Raw genomic sequence first — 14,847 nt, forward strand, 5'->3', positions numbered from 1 at the left:
CAAATTCATTTTATGTCAACCTTTCGTGAGTTTAATCCGATGTTTCTTATTCATGTTATTATCTATAAATTCATAAACGTTATGCCATATATCATGTCTAAATACTTACTACTTAGCTGATGGTACCATTGGGAGCTTATATTTCCCGAGCAATAATATCGACCCAGTGAATAAAAAAGGAGATTCTTTATGTAACGAATGCTTATTCTTTTGCTTTATGAAATATTAATATTATTTATCAAAAACATCTTTTAAACTTCAAAGGTAAGCACATTTGCAATGTTATTTTATGGAATGTCACAAATCCCTTGACTCATTTTACAAACAGTGTGACAAAGACACATCAGTTGAGTTCCATTTATTATTTATAAAAGATTTTTCAACTGTAGACATTTGTTCTACTTTTTCGATATATGTTTATTGTTTATGCATTTACAACAGTGTTATACATGCATGCGTTTGTCGTATGAAAACAAATTTCCATTTTAACATTCAAAGTTTGTATAGGTTAACCAATGCTAGAGCTTTGAAGATCTGTCCAAAGTCGATAAAAAGTTGACATACTCTACCATGATTGATTTTCAGGAACTACATTTGAAAATCTTGTTTAACTTTCTACAATGGATATTTTACACTATACATATAATTCATTCGCTTGTTAAGTCTGGTGAGTATAATTGTTATCAAAGGTACCAGAATTATATTTTAGTACGCCAGACGCGCGTTTCGTCTACATAGGACTCATCAGTGATGCTCATATCAAAATATTTATAAAGCCAAACATATGTGAGAGGTTTAGCTAACTTTAAAAAAACAGGTTCAATCTACTATTTTTCTACATAGGAAAATGCCAGTACAAAGTAATGAATATTACAGTTGTTATGAGTTGGATGTGTTTAAGCTTTTGATTTTGCCATTTGATTAGGGATTTTCCGTTTTGAATTTTAGATGGTGAGGTTCCCTTGCGGCATTCACCTCAAACACTAACCAAATCTTTAAACAGACTTATTCAGAAGGCATATAGTTACGATACTGTTTTCAGGTAATTTAAGATGACATATTTTGGTATTAATATTGGAAATACACACATTTACTCTAAAACCAGTTGGTTGCATGATACGGGTTATGTTCTTCTATTTTATGCATCGGATTTTGTCTAATGCTTAGTCCGTTGCTGTTTGTGTTACATTTTAATGTTGTGTCGTTATATTTTTAATGCGTTTCCCTCAGTTTTAGTTTGTTATCCCGATTTTGTTTTTGTCCATAGATTTACGAGTTTTGAACAGCGGTATACTACTGTGGCCTTTATTTATGATGGGATCATACTACACCTACCTAACTGGTTGGATTGTGCTTCATATTTCTACATTGGCTAGAGGTAAAGGAGGAGGGTTGAGATCTCACAAAACATGTTTGAACCAGTTGCATGTTTGCGCCTGTCCCAAGTCATAAGCCATGACCTTTGTTAGTCTTGTTTGATTTTTAATTCTAGTTCATTTTTTATGTTGTGGGGTTAAGTATGGCCTCCAAAATCACTGAACAAGTACGCATTTTGTTCAGAGGCCAGCTGAAGCATGTCGTAGTCCTACATTTTGAGTCAATAACATGAGGCAGGCATTACCTGTGAATGGGGACGAAGTCTGTATGAATTACTGTTTTTGTAACTTAAATATTTGTTAAAAAAAAGAAACGGAAATACAGTAACGTTTACGATTTTGGTTTCGTTGTTAGGGATTTTACTTGTGACGTTATTTAAGTTATGACGTCATAAAGACCTGACAAACACATCACAGTAATATATAATTATAAAGATCACATTTCGTAAACAAATATATTCACGTAACTTTTTATTTAGATATTCAGTACCTCGGATGCTATACTGATGATAGGAACAGGCTTTTAAACACACAGTTTGCAGATGACAATATGACAATAGAGATGTGTGCAGATTTATGCACTAGCTATAGGTACTTTGGCTTAGAGGTAAGATGTATGAAAGGACAGGTTATGTACATGAAACGTATACACTTGTGATGTGTTTTTTTTTTTTTTTAATTTTAATCTTAAGTTTTATGTGTAGGGTTTTGGGGGGCTTTTGTTTGTCGATACGGAACAATTCCATGAGTAACATGCAAAATTTGATATAATCCTGATTTTGTATATCATTATGAAATAAAATAGAAGTGACATGATTAAGAAAGACTAAAATATTGATCAATGTTGAAAAGAAGCAGAAGTTCATGATATTGCCAAAAGCTAACCAATATCAGTTTTGTTTGCCATGTCAAATTAATAACATATAGATCAAATGTCAACCATGTCCCCATAATCTGATACAGATATATTTTATTTGCAGGTAAAATAACTCAACGACATCGGTTTTTCTCTTGTTGTCTAATCCAATAAGCAAGCCCGCTTCCAACAAAGGTTAAGAAAAGGTCACACAGAAGCAATTTCAAATGAGGTTGAATTATCTATTTTCAAACAAATATTACATCAGATATATTATTGACTTGCAAATAAATAATTCAACCACTGTGATGTTTTTGAGATTGTTTAGACATAAGTGAACTAAACCGACTATCTAAATTGAATATTTTTTCAATATTCCTCTTTTATTTTAAAATGTTTGAAACGAAACAAGATAGATATCTTATTTTTGTCTAAATCTTTCATTCATATATAAATATATATATAAGCACAATTATAGAGTTGACGAAGCATTTTATATATGATGTTATAGTTTTCAGAGGAATGCTTCTGTGACAACTCTATGGAAAACCCGGGCTGGTACATAAAGACGATTATTGATGATTGTCAATTATCGTGTCGAGGGAATTTATCTCAAAAATGTGGTGGATATTGGAGAATTTCTGTTTACATATGTAAGTGATTTTAAATACACATGCTGTTAAATAAGTACCCTAAATGATAAAAATTCCTCTTCTGTGATATACATCATTCAACCAAAATTAATGCGAACACCAAACTATATTTTAGAATTGTCCCAGATAAAAGAATAAATAAAAATGAAATAAATAGGTTGATAAAAGAGTATTGATACAGGGTAATTGATACGCCTTCCTTGCACATGTTACTATATATATTAAGATATAATTTTTTAACTTCATGGATATGTTTTTGATAATTTATTATCAAGACCTAAGGGAGTAAAATGTATTTGGATGATTAATATAAAGTAATGATGATCCTGTTAGTTCGGTTGCCAGTTAAGACTCTTCTTCTCTTTACACTACACTTCCACACAACTTTATGAAACAAAAATGTTCGAATTTGATAAAATTATCGTTTTCTTAAAAGTGTGATTACAAGACTATTTGTTTCAACTCATGTGGAATTCATCTCTACTTCATGAAAAGTAAATATGTAAGATATACTTGCTGGAGACGTGAGTACAATCTTATCCTTGACAAAATGTATGTACGTTTTGGTGATGAAGTTCACTGATAGGTTGTAGTAACTGCCATGGGCACCAATTAAGCCTCTTTAATAGTGTACTTGTCCATAGTCTATTTCGGAATATTAGTGGGGACCCATTAAATTCCATTTATTGCATATTCAATGTGCGCAGTTCTAAGGACAATAACAATCAAAATCAAGGAGTAAACAAAGACTAACAAAACCCAAGCACATTTACATCAACCGTTATAAATAATAGATAAGAAACAACACGAACTCCACTAAAAACCGGGAACGAAATCAGGTGCTCCGGAAGGGTATGCATTTCCTGCACTGTATACGGAACCCGTTGTGTTATTTCTTTGTTCGGTTCGGTAATGATGGAATGTAATTATGACTGAGGAAGAATATCAGATATGATTTCTGACACACTTTTGTCATAATGGCCAATCAGCTCATGATGGCGACTGTAAAAAAAATTTTTGAGTGATGACCTTAATTTGATTGATTCATAGCCCTGTCTTAGCATCTTTTGAAAAAGCAGTATTCCTCGTTCAACAAAATCAATGTACTTAGTGCTAGCTCTAGAGAAACGTATCAATTGAGACACATATACTCCATATGCTGGTGCCGCTGAGATGTTGCTACACAGAAATGGAAAGTTGAATATAGGAAAATTAAAATCATCCCGTTTGTCATAAATTTTGGTGTTCAACCATCTGTAGTCATTTCGAGAAAAAGGTCTAAATATGAAGCAGATTTATCTGTGTCGGAAGTATCTTTAATTTAAAGTTCACTTGGATATATTAAATGTAAGTGATCACTGAATCTATTACTATCAAGAGACAGTACATCATCAATATACCGAAAGGTGAAATTAAAAGACTGAGCTAATTTCTTTTCTCCTTTCTGTACCAGCCCTTGGATAAATTCTGCTTCATAATAATACTAAATATACTACTGCATATTTGTATTGTGTCCTTCCGTCGCAAGAAAATATAAACAACACTCACACCTCATCTTCCTATATCTAACACAAACAAATTGACATTTTAAATTTGACAGATAAGTTTTCATGGCATTTGTTCAACACTTTTAATCAATATAAATAAAAACAAAAAAACAACCAAAATTGTTTGTGCCATGGGTCCTGTTTTTGGTATGCATAAAAAGGGGCACTGTTAAATTATGATTTAATAAAGACTACAGTCACCATACGTAGCTTTTAATTAAATAGTAGTCCATTCAAATGTATTGTGATAACAGGACTGTGCATTTGTGTCAATTATGTCACATGTGTGAAATATTTTTCGAACATAATATTGATTTATATAAAGTAGAGTTTATTAGGTGCAACCTGGTGAAAACCCAAAATCTTGTTTGTGTTTAACGACTGTCGCTTACTTTTTCTTTTTAAATTTTTTGCATCAGATACAAAGAAAAATTCGAGAAAGCGTTTGCTCCTTTTTAATGTTACCAAATACAAATATGCAGGAATTAAACTCTTCCTTTATGATATTTTCCCCAAAAAGGAAAAGAAGAAAACCGTGAAAAGATCTATCGCCGTTATTGTTGTTTTTGAAATATTACGACAGTTTTTGAAAATATTGATGTTTAAATTTGAACCCTCTACACACACACACCATCAAATTGAGAAAAGTTGTAAATAAAGGCAACACAAATTGATTGTAAAAAAAGCAAATCGGAGTAACAAACTAAAAGTAAGGGAAACGCATCAAATATAAGAGGAGAACTAAGACACAGCAGAAACACAACATTAAGATGTAACACACAAACAACGAACTATAATATAACAATGGCCATTTTCGACTTGGTACAGGAACTTTTAAGAAAAAAATGGTGGGTTGAACCTGATTTTGTGGCATTATATGATAAATATAACATTAAAATGACAACATTACATGACAGGACTACAAAACAAATAAATGGGAGAACATATAGGACAGGGAAACACATGATTAATAGCTACCAAAGGTACTTGGTTTAAAATTTAAAACGCCAGCCGCGCGATTCGTCAGCACAAGACTAATCAGTGACGCTAAGATGAAAAAAATTCGAAAGCCAAAACCAGTAATAAGTTGAAAAGCACTGACGACCAAAAGTTACAAAAAGTTGTGACTAATACGGCTCGGATTCTGCCTGGGATAAAAACTCACAGCCGAGTAAGCCAAAGCCATCAACGCACAAACCGACGTCACATTTGAATTTCTAATAAACATTTCCCAAAAATAAGATAGCATTAGGATAGAAATCAAGATTAAATTTGTAATACTGATATAACATTTATTAAAAACAATGAAAATTACAATACTAATGAATATCGTATTGTGTTAGTAATTGTATTATCTAGCTATATATGTCGGTGCTTCTTCTGAATCAAACTGTAAAAACTTCAATATTAAAATGAAGTTCTTTGTGATATTAAATATCGATAATAGATATAAGTATGCACCAACTTGATAGTTGATCCTCCGAGGCATTCATAGTATACTATTTTTAACGTTTGGATGGTTTCTGTTATTCAATAGTCGGTTGTTTGAATGGTTGCTGTTATTCAATACTCAGTTGTTTGTATGATGTTGTGATTATTATTCTCTCTACTTATCTATCCGTCTATTTTCGACTTCCGTTGTGTCTTTTTATTTATGTTTTCTAGATATTCAATACCTTGGTTGCTATACGGATGACAAATCTAGAATGTTAGATCAGCACACTAAGAATCTATTGATGACACTTCAGATGTGTATTAACTTGTGTAGTGGATTCGAGTATATAGGGTTACAGGTGAGTTTACAGAATTGTCTCTTTCTTACTATCGTCCCAACACGTTATGACTAGTAGTTAGTTACCATTTTATAGCAGTGATATTTATTTAAATGTTGAAAAGACAGAAATGAAAGCCCCATTGACTCTATATATGGATGTAGAGCTGATATTGACATCTGAATTCATGTTAATGTCTCTAAAAAGGAGGTTGTTTAGTAGTTTGTTTTTTGTTTGTTTGGGATTTTTTTAAAAGGGAGAAGGACACCAAACTACATTTGTTTTAAAGGAAAAGGAAGATTTATCTTATCTTGGATACTGCTCTCGTTTTTGATAATTCGCTTTTTAATAGATCTGCACTGTGTGCCTGTAGTGCTTTTATTACTTACTAGGTTATTTTTAATTTGCTCTATATCGATTTGATTGTCATGTCCTTTTCAATTTATTCTTATAGTTTGTTCTTATGTTTTATTGTTACACCACTGTTCAGTTTCATGTATGGGATAAGGTTACGTAGATATTTTTACTTTGTCGCATTAGTAAAGCAGATCAAATACTGGTGTCGTTATCAATTACGTTTTATTTTAAATTGCAGATCACACTATTTCGACCTGATCATTTTAAGTAAAGTAAAATAACAAAACAAACGAACTTCAAAGTAAATTTAAAACGGAATGTCCTGTATAATATGGCAATTTTAAGAGATCAAACACATTAAATAATTGGAAAACAACTGTCATATTCCTGAATTGGTACAATTGAGTAATGTATTGAATTGATGTTTTGTAAATTACATCAGTACAACATCTTCTTAAGTGGTTTCAAAATTATTTATTTATGCAGTCAACCTACATTTTATAGTGAATGCTAAAACAAAATATGGAAATTAATAATTTTTAATGATTCTGTTAAAGTATTCATCCCATTGTTTTTGTGGCAACTCTCTTGGTGACTCAGATGCATACTACAAGGTTGCCGAAACTAATTGCCAATATCAATGTAGTGGGGATACCTCTCAAATATGTGGTGGATCATGGAAAAATTCAGTTTACAAAAGTGAGTAATACAAATAAACCTGGTATAATTTGATAGGTATTATTTGTGTGTTGCTCTGTCCTATATGTTCTCCCATTTATTTGTATTGTAGTCTGGTCAATTAATGTTGTCATTTTAATCTAATTTTTCACCATTGTCATAAAAGCGGGAGTTTTGGCTAGCCACAAAACCAGGTTCCACCCACCACTTTTCTCTTACAAATGTCCTTTACCAATTCAGTAAATGGCCATTGTTATATCATAGTTAATGTCTTTGTGTGTTTCTGTTGTGTCGTAGTTCTCCTCTTATATTTGATGTGATTCCCTCTAGTTTAGTTTGTAACCCGGATTTGTTTTTTCTCTATCGATTTATGAATTTCGAACAGCGGTATACTACTGTTGCCTTTATTTAAGACACATTTTTTATTTCGTTATATTATATTGTTATACCTGTGGTGTCTCCATATATTGCTGTCTTAGTAATCATTTGTCTTGACAATTGGGAACATTTTAATATTTCAAATCCGGTCATAAATAAAGATTAACAAATGGCATTTACCGAAAGTGGGTATTAACATTAACCGTACCAATTTGTCTACACCTGATGCGCATTTCGACAAGACATGTCTCTTCAGTGATGCTAGAGACCAGAATAATTGAAAATCAAAAGCTCATTAAAAAGATGAGTTATAATCCAAAAAGGTACAAAAAGTATAGCCAAAGCCGAGCAAGAAAGAAATATTTGTATGATAGAGATACATTCCTTAATCTAAAGTTCATGTCAGTACCGAAGTACTGGCTACTGGGCTTTTGAAACCCTCAGGAACTTACAGTACACCAACAGATGTATCGACCCAGTATTTAAAACCATTATTAATCGCCATTTTGTCATACAAATCTAAACATTTGAATTTGAGAAGGAATGTGCGTAGAATGAAAAAAAACTCATCACACGTAAAACAAAATGTCGAAGCCATCGCAATCAAAACTTAAAAATGATCAAATAACAATAACAGTATACGAAACATAACTTTGAAAATGAAAAGGCCGAGCAACATAAACCCCGCCAAAACCAGGTGGTATCTCATGGTCTACACGGCTACTTTTGCATATGTACTATTTCTGTACTAAAAATATGTAGTACTGGAAATTTACTTTTAATATTTAGTACTATTTCTTTACTTTAAAATTATTGTAATATTTTACAGTACTTGATTTGTACTAAATATTTTGGTACAGAAATAATACAATATTCCATGTTTGAAAATCATAATTTTAAGAGATTTGAAATAGAAAAACTTTTAAAATGCTGAAAATGTAACGGTAGTAACCAACAATTTGTAGTGCCTAAATTTCAAGTACAAATTAAGTACTGTAAAATACAGGTACCTAAATATTACACTAATTTTAAAGTAACAAAATAGTACTGAATATTAAAAGTAAATTTCCAGTACTACATATCTTTAGTACACAAATAGTACCTATGCAAAAGTAGCTGTGTATTAAAGCGTAACCAGATCATGCTAAACACGGGGCACCATTCCGGTTGCTTGTGTCGGTACAAATCCGGTGACAAGTCTATTTTGTTCGGTCTCATTATCATAACATAGTATAGCATTGTGGTTACGTCATCTGTGTAATAGACATTCCATGACGGTTAACGAATTATCGACGAGTCCGTAAAATTTTCGAAGATGAGGTCAACTTAAATCGTTTGAACTTTTAGCTCAATAGTTTCCTTGTGAGCAACAACTCTCTATAAATGATATAATGAAAGGAAATGCATTATCAACTGGAATATATGCACCATATCTAGGCACATCTGGAATGTTCCTACATGGAAATAGAACGATCACAATCATCTCTTAGCCGTCATTTAGTTTTATCTCAACCAATACTATTATCAAAATAGAAGCAAGAAACATTATCATTGACTCTAATATTGCAAAACTAGTTTACTCAAGCTCATTGAACAATATCTTAAAAATTAATTTTGGATGTAACGCGTCTTCTGATTGGCTGACGTTATTTTGTTATCAGCCCATAGACATAATTTAGTCGTGTGACCGTGACGTCATCAACGTTTTTTCATGATTTTCTACGGTTTGAAATGGAATTTAGAATTAAATTATAAGAAATGACTGTTATAAGTTTTCTATCTATTCGAAATAACATTAAAAAAAATGTGGTGCACACTGTTAAATAACCCGCTACGCGCGTTATTCAGTGTGCACCACATTTTTTATGTTATTTCTTCATAGACAGACAAAAATATTACAGTCATTCCTTAATTAAATTACACTTTCTTATTTAACAAAGATAACATAATTATATTGCTGTATATAAGTCTCATGAAAAAAAAAATTCCTTATCTGTGATATTGCATACATTTTTTATGAATCAAAAATGTTCTGTTATGGTGAATTCGACAACGATGCAAAGATATAGAAAATCAACAAAAGATATCATGTAATAGATTTCAGTTTTAAAGATGAAATTAGGTGGGTTTGTTTATTAATATGGAACTGTTTATATTTTGATAGTACCACCAAGACCAACTACAGAAGGCATGACGTCAGTGGAGACATCTATCGTTACAACAAAAGATGTGACAACATTCGGACGTTCTACAATGATAACTACAGAATTGGCAACACCCCGAACATCAACAGTGAAGACTACAGCATTGGAAACAATTGAAACATCTACCGTAACAACTGAACTTACAGTAACAACTGAATCTACAGTAACAACTGAACTTACAGTAACAACTGAACCTAAAGTAAAAACAGAACCTACAGTAACAACTGAACCTACAGTAACAACTGAACCTAGAGTAACAACTGAACCTAGAGTAACAACTGAATCTACAGTAAAAACGTCACAGTTGTCCCCCGATAGGACTGTTACTACGATATTGAAAAAATCAGAAATAACTATTGTCCAATCAATCATTCCACTTGGATGTCTTTGTCCTTGTTCTAAAGTTGGAAAAGGCAAGTGGGATTTCTTAAGTGGAATGAATCTAACTATTGGACAATTAAGAGAAATGCTGAAGCCAGAATTAGACCAAAGGAAAAAAGAACTGAGTGTCAACAAATCCAATACAACCCGGAAGCGTCGCTCCAAAATATCAGCTCCAGATGATCGTGTATCGGCGACATCCGTAGGATATGTTGGAGTCGTCTTCATTTGCCTTATTACAGTTTTAATTGTTTTCATTGACATAATCGGCTGCTTTGTAGCCAAATTCAAAGGACGTCCATGATTACAGCTTTAAAAAAATGACTCTTGTTGATTTTGTGTCTATCAAATAATTGGTTCATGTTAATTGTTTTTTCTCTCCATCACAGACATATATTATCTAATATATTATTATCGTAATTTGTGACATGTGCATGTTAAGCATACAATGACATAAGTATGAAAAGAATTGTTCATTTTATAGCAAATGGGTCTTTTATTTAGACTATTATGGCCTCATTTTCAAGGTTCAATATTCAGTGATAATGTTTTGGTCTGTTTTTCTTAAAATATCGGTCAACTATATTTGTTGTATGGAAGAATAATTATTGTTAGCTGTACATGCCTCCCTGGCATCGTTCATCTGACCTTTATCTCATTTTCATGGTTCATTTGTCAATGTTTAGTTTTCTTGGTTAATGTTAAGTTTATATGACAGTTGTTATAAAGCTTTATATTTAGGACTATCAACACAATTTCAATGATTAGTAAAGAAGGCGAGACATTTCAGTGTGTGCACTCTTGTTGTTAGTCTTGTATGTTCCTCATCGTAAGTTAATTTTTATGTTTTGAAATTTGAACTAGTACAAATTTTGTTAAGTGCCATCTGAAGCCTACCTCCGGGTGAGGGATTTTCTCTCTTTGTTAAATACCCATTGGTGGCCTTCGACTGCTTTCTGCTCTTTTGTCACTTTTTGTAACTATCACTTTATCACATTCCACATTTCCATTCTCAATATTTAAGAATGCTGGGTTCAAATGAAAACTAAATCCTTTAATTTATGTGAAAAATTACAGAGAAATGTTATAAAACAAAATTTGTTAAATGTATTTGTTGAACAGGGACATAAATCTCATTGAACTATTCCATAAGTTTGCTATTTTTTCATATCCTACCTACAATAAAAGATGCACAGTTGATCCACTGAAACAATCCATTACATTGCTGATTGGTCTCGAATGTGTGTTTTTTTTTCAAACTTGGTGCAATACCTACCAATGAAGCCTTTCAGAGTTTGTTAAACAGAAATATAATTTTTCAAAACGGTAACCGTGGTACCATGAACTTCTATAGAAACATAATCGTTTGTTACTAACATATTTTTTTTATGTAAACAATATACAGAGTCAGCATTTCCACAGTAGTTGTCACTGCATGTATTGACTTTCTATATAGTTGGTGTTTATCTTCTTTATCCTGTTTATTGTAGTTTGCTTGTTTCTCTTTTTCTTTAGCCATGGAGTTTGTCACTTTATTTTTAGCCATGGAGTTTGTCACTTTATTTTCGACTAAGGAGTTTGAAATGCTATTTGTATAAGAGACGAACGATACCAGAGGGACAGTCAAACTCATAGATCGAAAATAGAGTGACAACGCCATGACTAAAAATAAAAAGACAAACAGACAAACAATAGTATAGGAGACACAACATAGAAAACTAAAGACTAAGCAACACGAACCCCACCAAAAACTGGGGATTATCCCAGGTGCTCCTGAAGGGGTAAGTGTCGTTTGCCTCTCCTTTGTCCTTAATTAGTATAGTACGGTCTCTAGGAGTGCACAAATTGGCAATAATGTTTGTGGTTTTATTTATAGACATGAAAATTCTAGTATGGGATCAAGAAAAAAATGATTTTTTTTTTTATTTGTGTTAATTTTGGTTAATTTATACTGTACTGAAATAATATTGTTTAATGTAAATCCAATAAAGTTACTGCTACGTATTGTTCTTTATGAATGCTTAAAAAATGATGATTCTCTTACACATTATCAAAATATGGCAATAATAAAATATCTATGTAAAAACATACAATTTAATTCCATGCACCATATAAATAAACTATACCTGATTTAAAACATGCACCATAATAAAAAAAACATTTCAGTTTAAAGACAAAAAATGGCCTTGCTTTTACCAAACCTCCATATTTTTTATAATATTGACATAGAGAATGGTGCAATGCTACTGATTTCAAAGACGCTGACAATTGATTCTTTTCTTAGCTGAAGACATTTAAAAGTAACAAATTTACTTCAGCAGATATTACATAATGTTCCACTGTTTTCAAAGAAAATCTATCTGTATAAGTTAAATAACATAGCTGGGGACCTTTGTACAAACTGTATGTCAAATACTCAGTCTTTACATTAGATACTTCAGCTTCACAATAATTATGAATAGTGGGGTCCTCAAAATGCTCGTCTAAACATTTTAATGTTGTGCTCTTTACACAAAAACTGTTTATGAGGAAGAAAGACTTTAAAATATCAGTAGCAGTGCACTATTTGGATTTTAAACGTGAAAATCACATGAATTTTGTTCACGTTACATTCACATCAATTTATTAAATAAAGTAATTCAAACATCATCTAACTGTTTAATTTTAATTAAAAGCATGACAAATACCCTCAGCAAATACCAATTTTATTATTTTTTATTTATTTATTTATTTATTTATTTATTTATTTACAAGATTGATCGTTTATATAAATATACAGTGTTAATTTCCATTGTTTAACCCAAGTGTACATTTTAGATAAATAAATTGAATGAAAACTACGGTTCCTTATTTGTGCATTGGGATTAAAAATTCGTATGTATCATTACTTTCATTTGTTTACAACTCGGTCTTGTATTGTTCTGGACATACTATTGCAAATATTCAATAATTTTATGACTGTATCATGTGTTTCTATAAGTTTACCATAGTACTATCATATGGTTGGGTAAAAAATTAATGGTTAACCCTATTTTTTAGTGTTTTAATGTCTAATCCTACCGTTTAGATTACCTTGACGTCAAGTCAGGAGTCTCTGGTTTTTGTTAATCTTGTATGTTTTTAATTGTAAGTTTATTTTATGATTTGGAGTTTGAACTGGTACACATTTTGTTAAGGGCCCATCTGAAGCCCGCCTCTGGGCGAGGGATTTTCTCGCGCTTTGTTGAAGATATTAAAAAGAAGATGTGGTATGATTGCCAATGAGACAACTATCCACAAAAGACAAATTTTCTGCTTCAGAAGCATCGTGTGCTGCCAGTTGTGATAAATAATGCAAAACGTTTCATTCATTTTACCTTAGATTTCATTTCATGGACATGTAGGTATGAATAGTCTGCTTTTACATCATAAAAATTCACCCAGAAGGTATACGCATATCAATAAACTGAACTCAATGCTAAAAACCTTTAAAGTACACTTAGACAGAGAGCTTAATTTAGTGAAACACTTTGTTAAGTTGGTCACATTTAACTTGAAATATCACTGTCTGTTACCAAAGTGCACCGAGATCCTGAAAAAAAATATGTGCAAGTTAAGTCTATTAAAAGAAGAATTCAATGGAAGTAAATAAGCTGATTACTGAAATAAATGTAGAATATGTCCATTTACCACAGATGCCCCTGCTGGTGAAAAAAATTAGTAAACTTCCACATATAGATGCAGGATTCGCCTTTATTTGACCGTTTTGTGACCATAAGCATTGTCAATAAGTTTCAAAGCAATTGGTTGAAGCAAATTAAAGTTAAAGAACGGAAACAATAGATTTAGCAGTTTTCCTATCTGTTAAAAGGCTCCGGGTTGACATTTTTATCATTGGTACTCGTACCACAACTTTTTACATCTAAAAACTCATGAACAGTGAGGCCATCGGGACCCATCGAACTTAATAGATCTGTGTTATGGGGTAATGTGAATCGCGTATAAGGTTCCTAACATTTGATTGAGGCAGACTTATTTAAGAGAAAGGAAACGAAAGAGTCAGCACTTCTTATGTTTTTAAAGGGACATGATAACTCTTGAACGGTAAAAGTGACACTTAAAAATTTCAAATTTGATTTTGTGTTGAGGTAGGGATCCCCCTTACATGTTCAACCCCGCCTTATTCGGTATGTATGTGTCTGTGGTAAGTCAGGAGCCTGTAATTCAATGAATGTCGTTTTTTATGTGTTACATACTTGTTTTTCGTTCATTTTTTGTACATAAATTTGTTCGTTTATTTTCTCGTTTGAATATTGTTTTACAATGTCATTTCAGTGCCTTTTATTGCTGACTATATGCGGTATTGACTTTGCTCATTGTTGAAAGCTGTATATGACCTATAGTTGTTAGTGTTTGTGTCATCTGGTCTTTTGTGTAGAGTTCTTATTGGCACTCATGCCAAATAAGGGGGGGGGGAGGTTTGGATCCCGCTAACATGTTTAACCTCGCCTTATTTTATATGCACGTGCCTATCTTATTTTTCGTTTATTATTTGTACATAAATTAGACCGTTTGTTTTCTCGTTTGAATTGTTTTACATTGTCATGTCGGTGCCTTTAATAGCTGACTTTGCGGTATGAACCTTGCTCATTGTTGAAGACCGTGT

At 32.1% G+C, this 14,847-nt stretch overlaps 1 protein-coding gene across 1 annotated transcript; it reads left to right on the forward strand.

The window, feature by feature from the left end:
- Nucleotides 1-1,765: 1,765 nt before the first annotated feature.
- Nucleotides 1,766-10,668, forward strand: LOC139501710 (uncharacterized). Its single transcript, XM_071290855.1, has 5 exons — nucleotides 1,766-1,983; nucleotides 2,744-2,885; nucleotides 6,098-6,225; nucleotides 7,119-7,260; nucleotides 9,782-10,668. The coding sequence occupies exons 1-5, from the start codon at nucleotides 1,927-1,929 to the stop codon at nucleotides 10,504-10,506; spliced, it is 1,194 nt and encodes a 397-aa protein (XP_071146956.1). The 5' UTR covers nucleotides 1,766-1,926; the 3' UTR covers nucleotides 10,507-10,668.
- Nucleotides 10,669-14,847: the final 4,179 nt, after the last annotated feature.

The sequence above is a fragment of the Mytilus edulis genome, chromosome 13, assembly GCF_963676685.1.
Source record: "Mytilus edulis chromosome 13, xbMytEdul2.2, whole genome shotgun sequence".
NCBI classification, from domain to species: Eukaryota; Metazoa; Mollusca; class Bivalvia; order Mytilida; family Mytilidae; genus Mytilus; species Mytilus edulis.

Excerpts from the sequence above, each read along its gene's own strand:
- LOC139501710 (XM_071290855.1), top strand. The coding sequence starts at position 1,927 with ATGACAATAGAGATGTGTGCAGATTTATGCACTAGCTATAGGTACTTT. Across the intron at positions 2,886-6,097 it reads GAGAATTTCTGTTTACATAT|ATATTCAATACCTTGGTTGC; the intron begins GTAAGTGATTTT and ends TATGTTTTCTAG. Across the intron at positions 7,261-9,781 it reads GAAAAATTCAGTTTACAAAA|TACCACCAAGACCAACTACA; the intron begins GTGAGTAATACA and ends ATATTTTGATAG.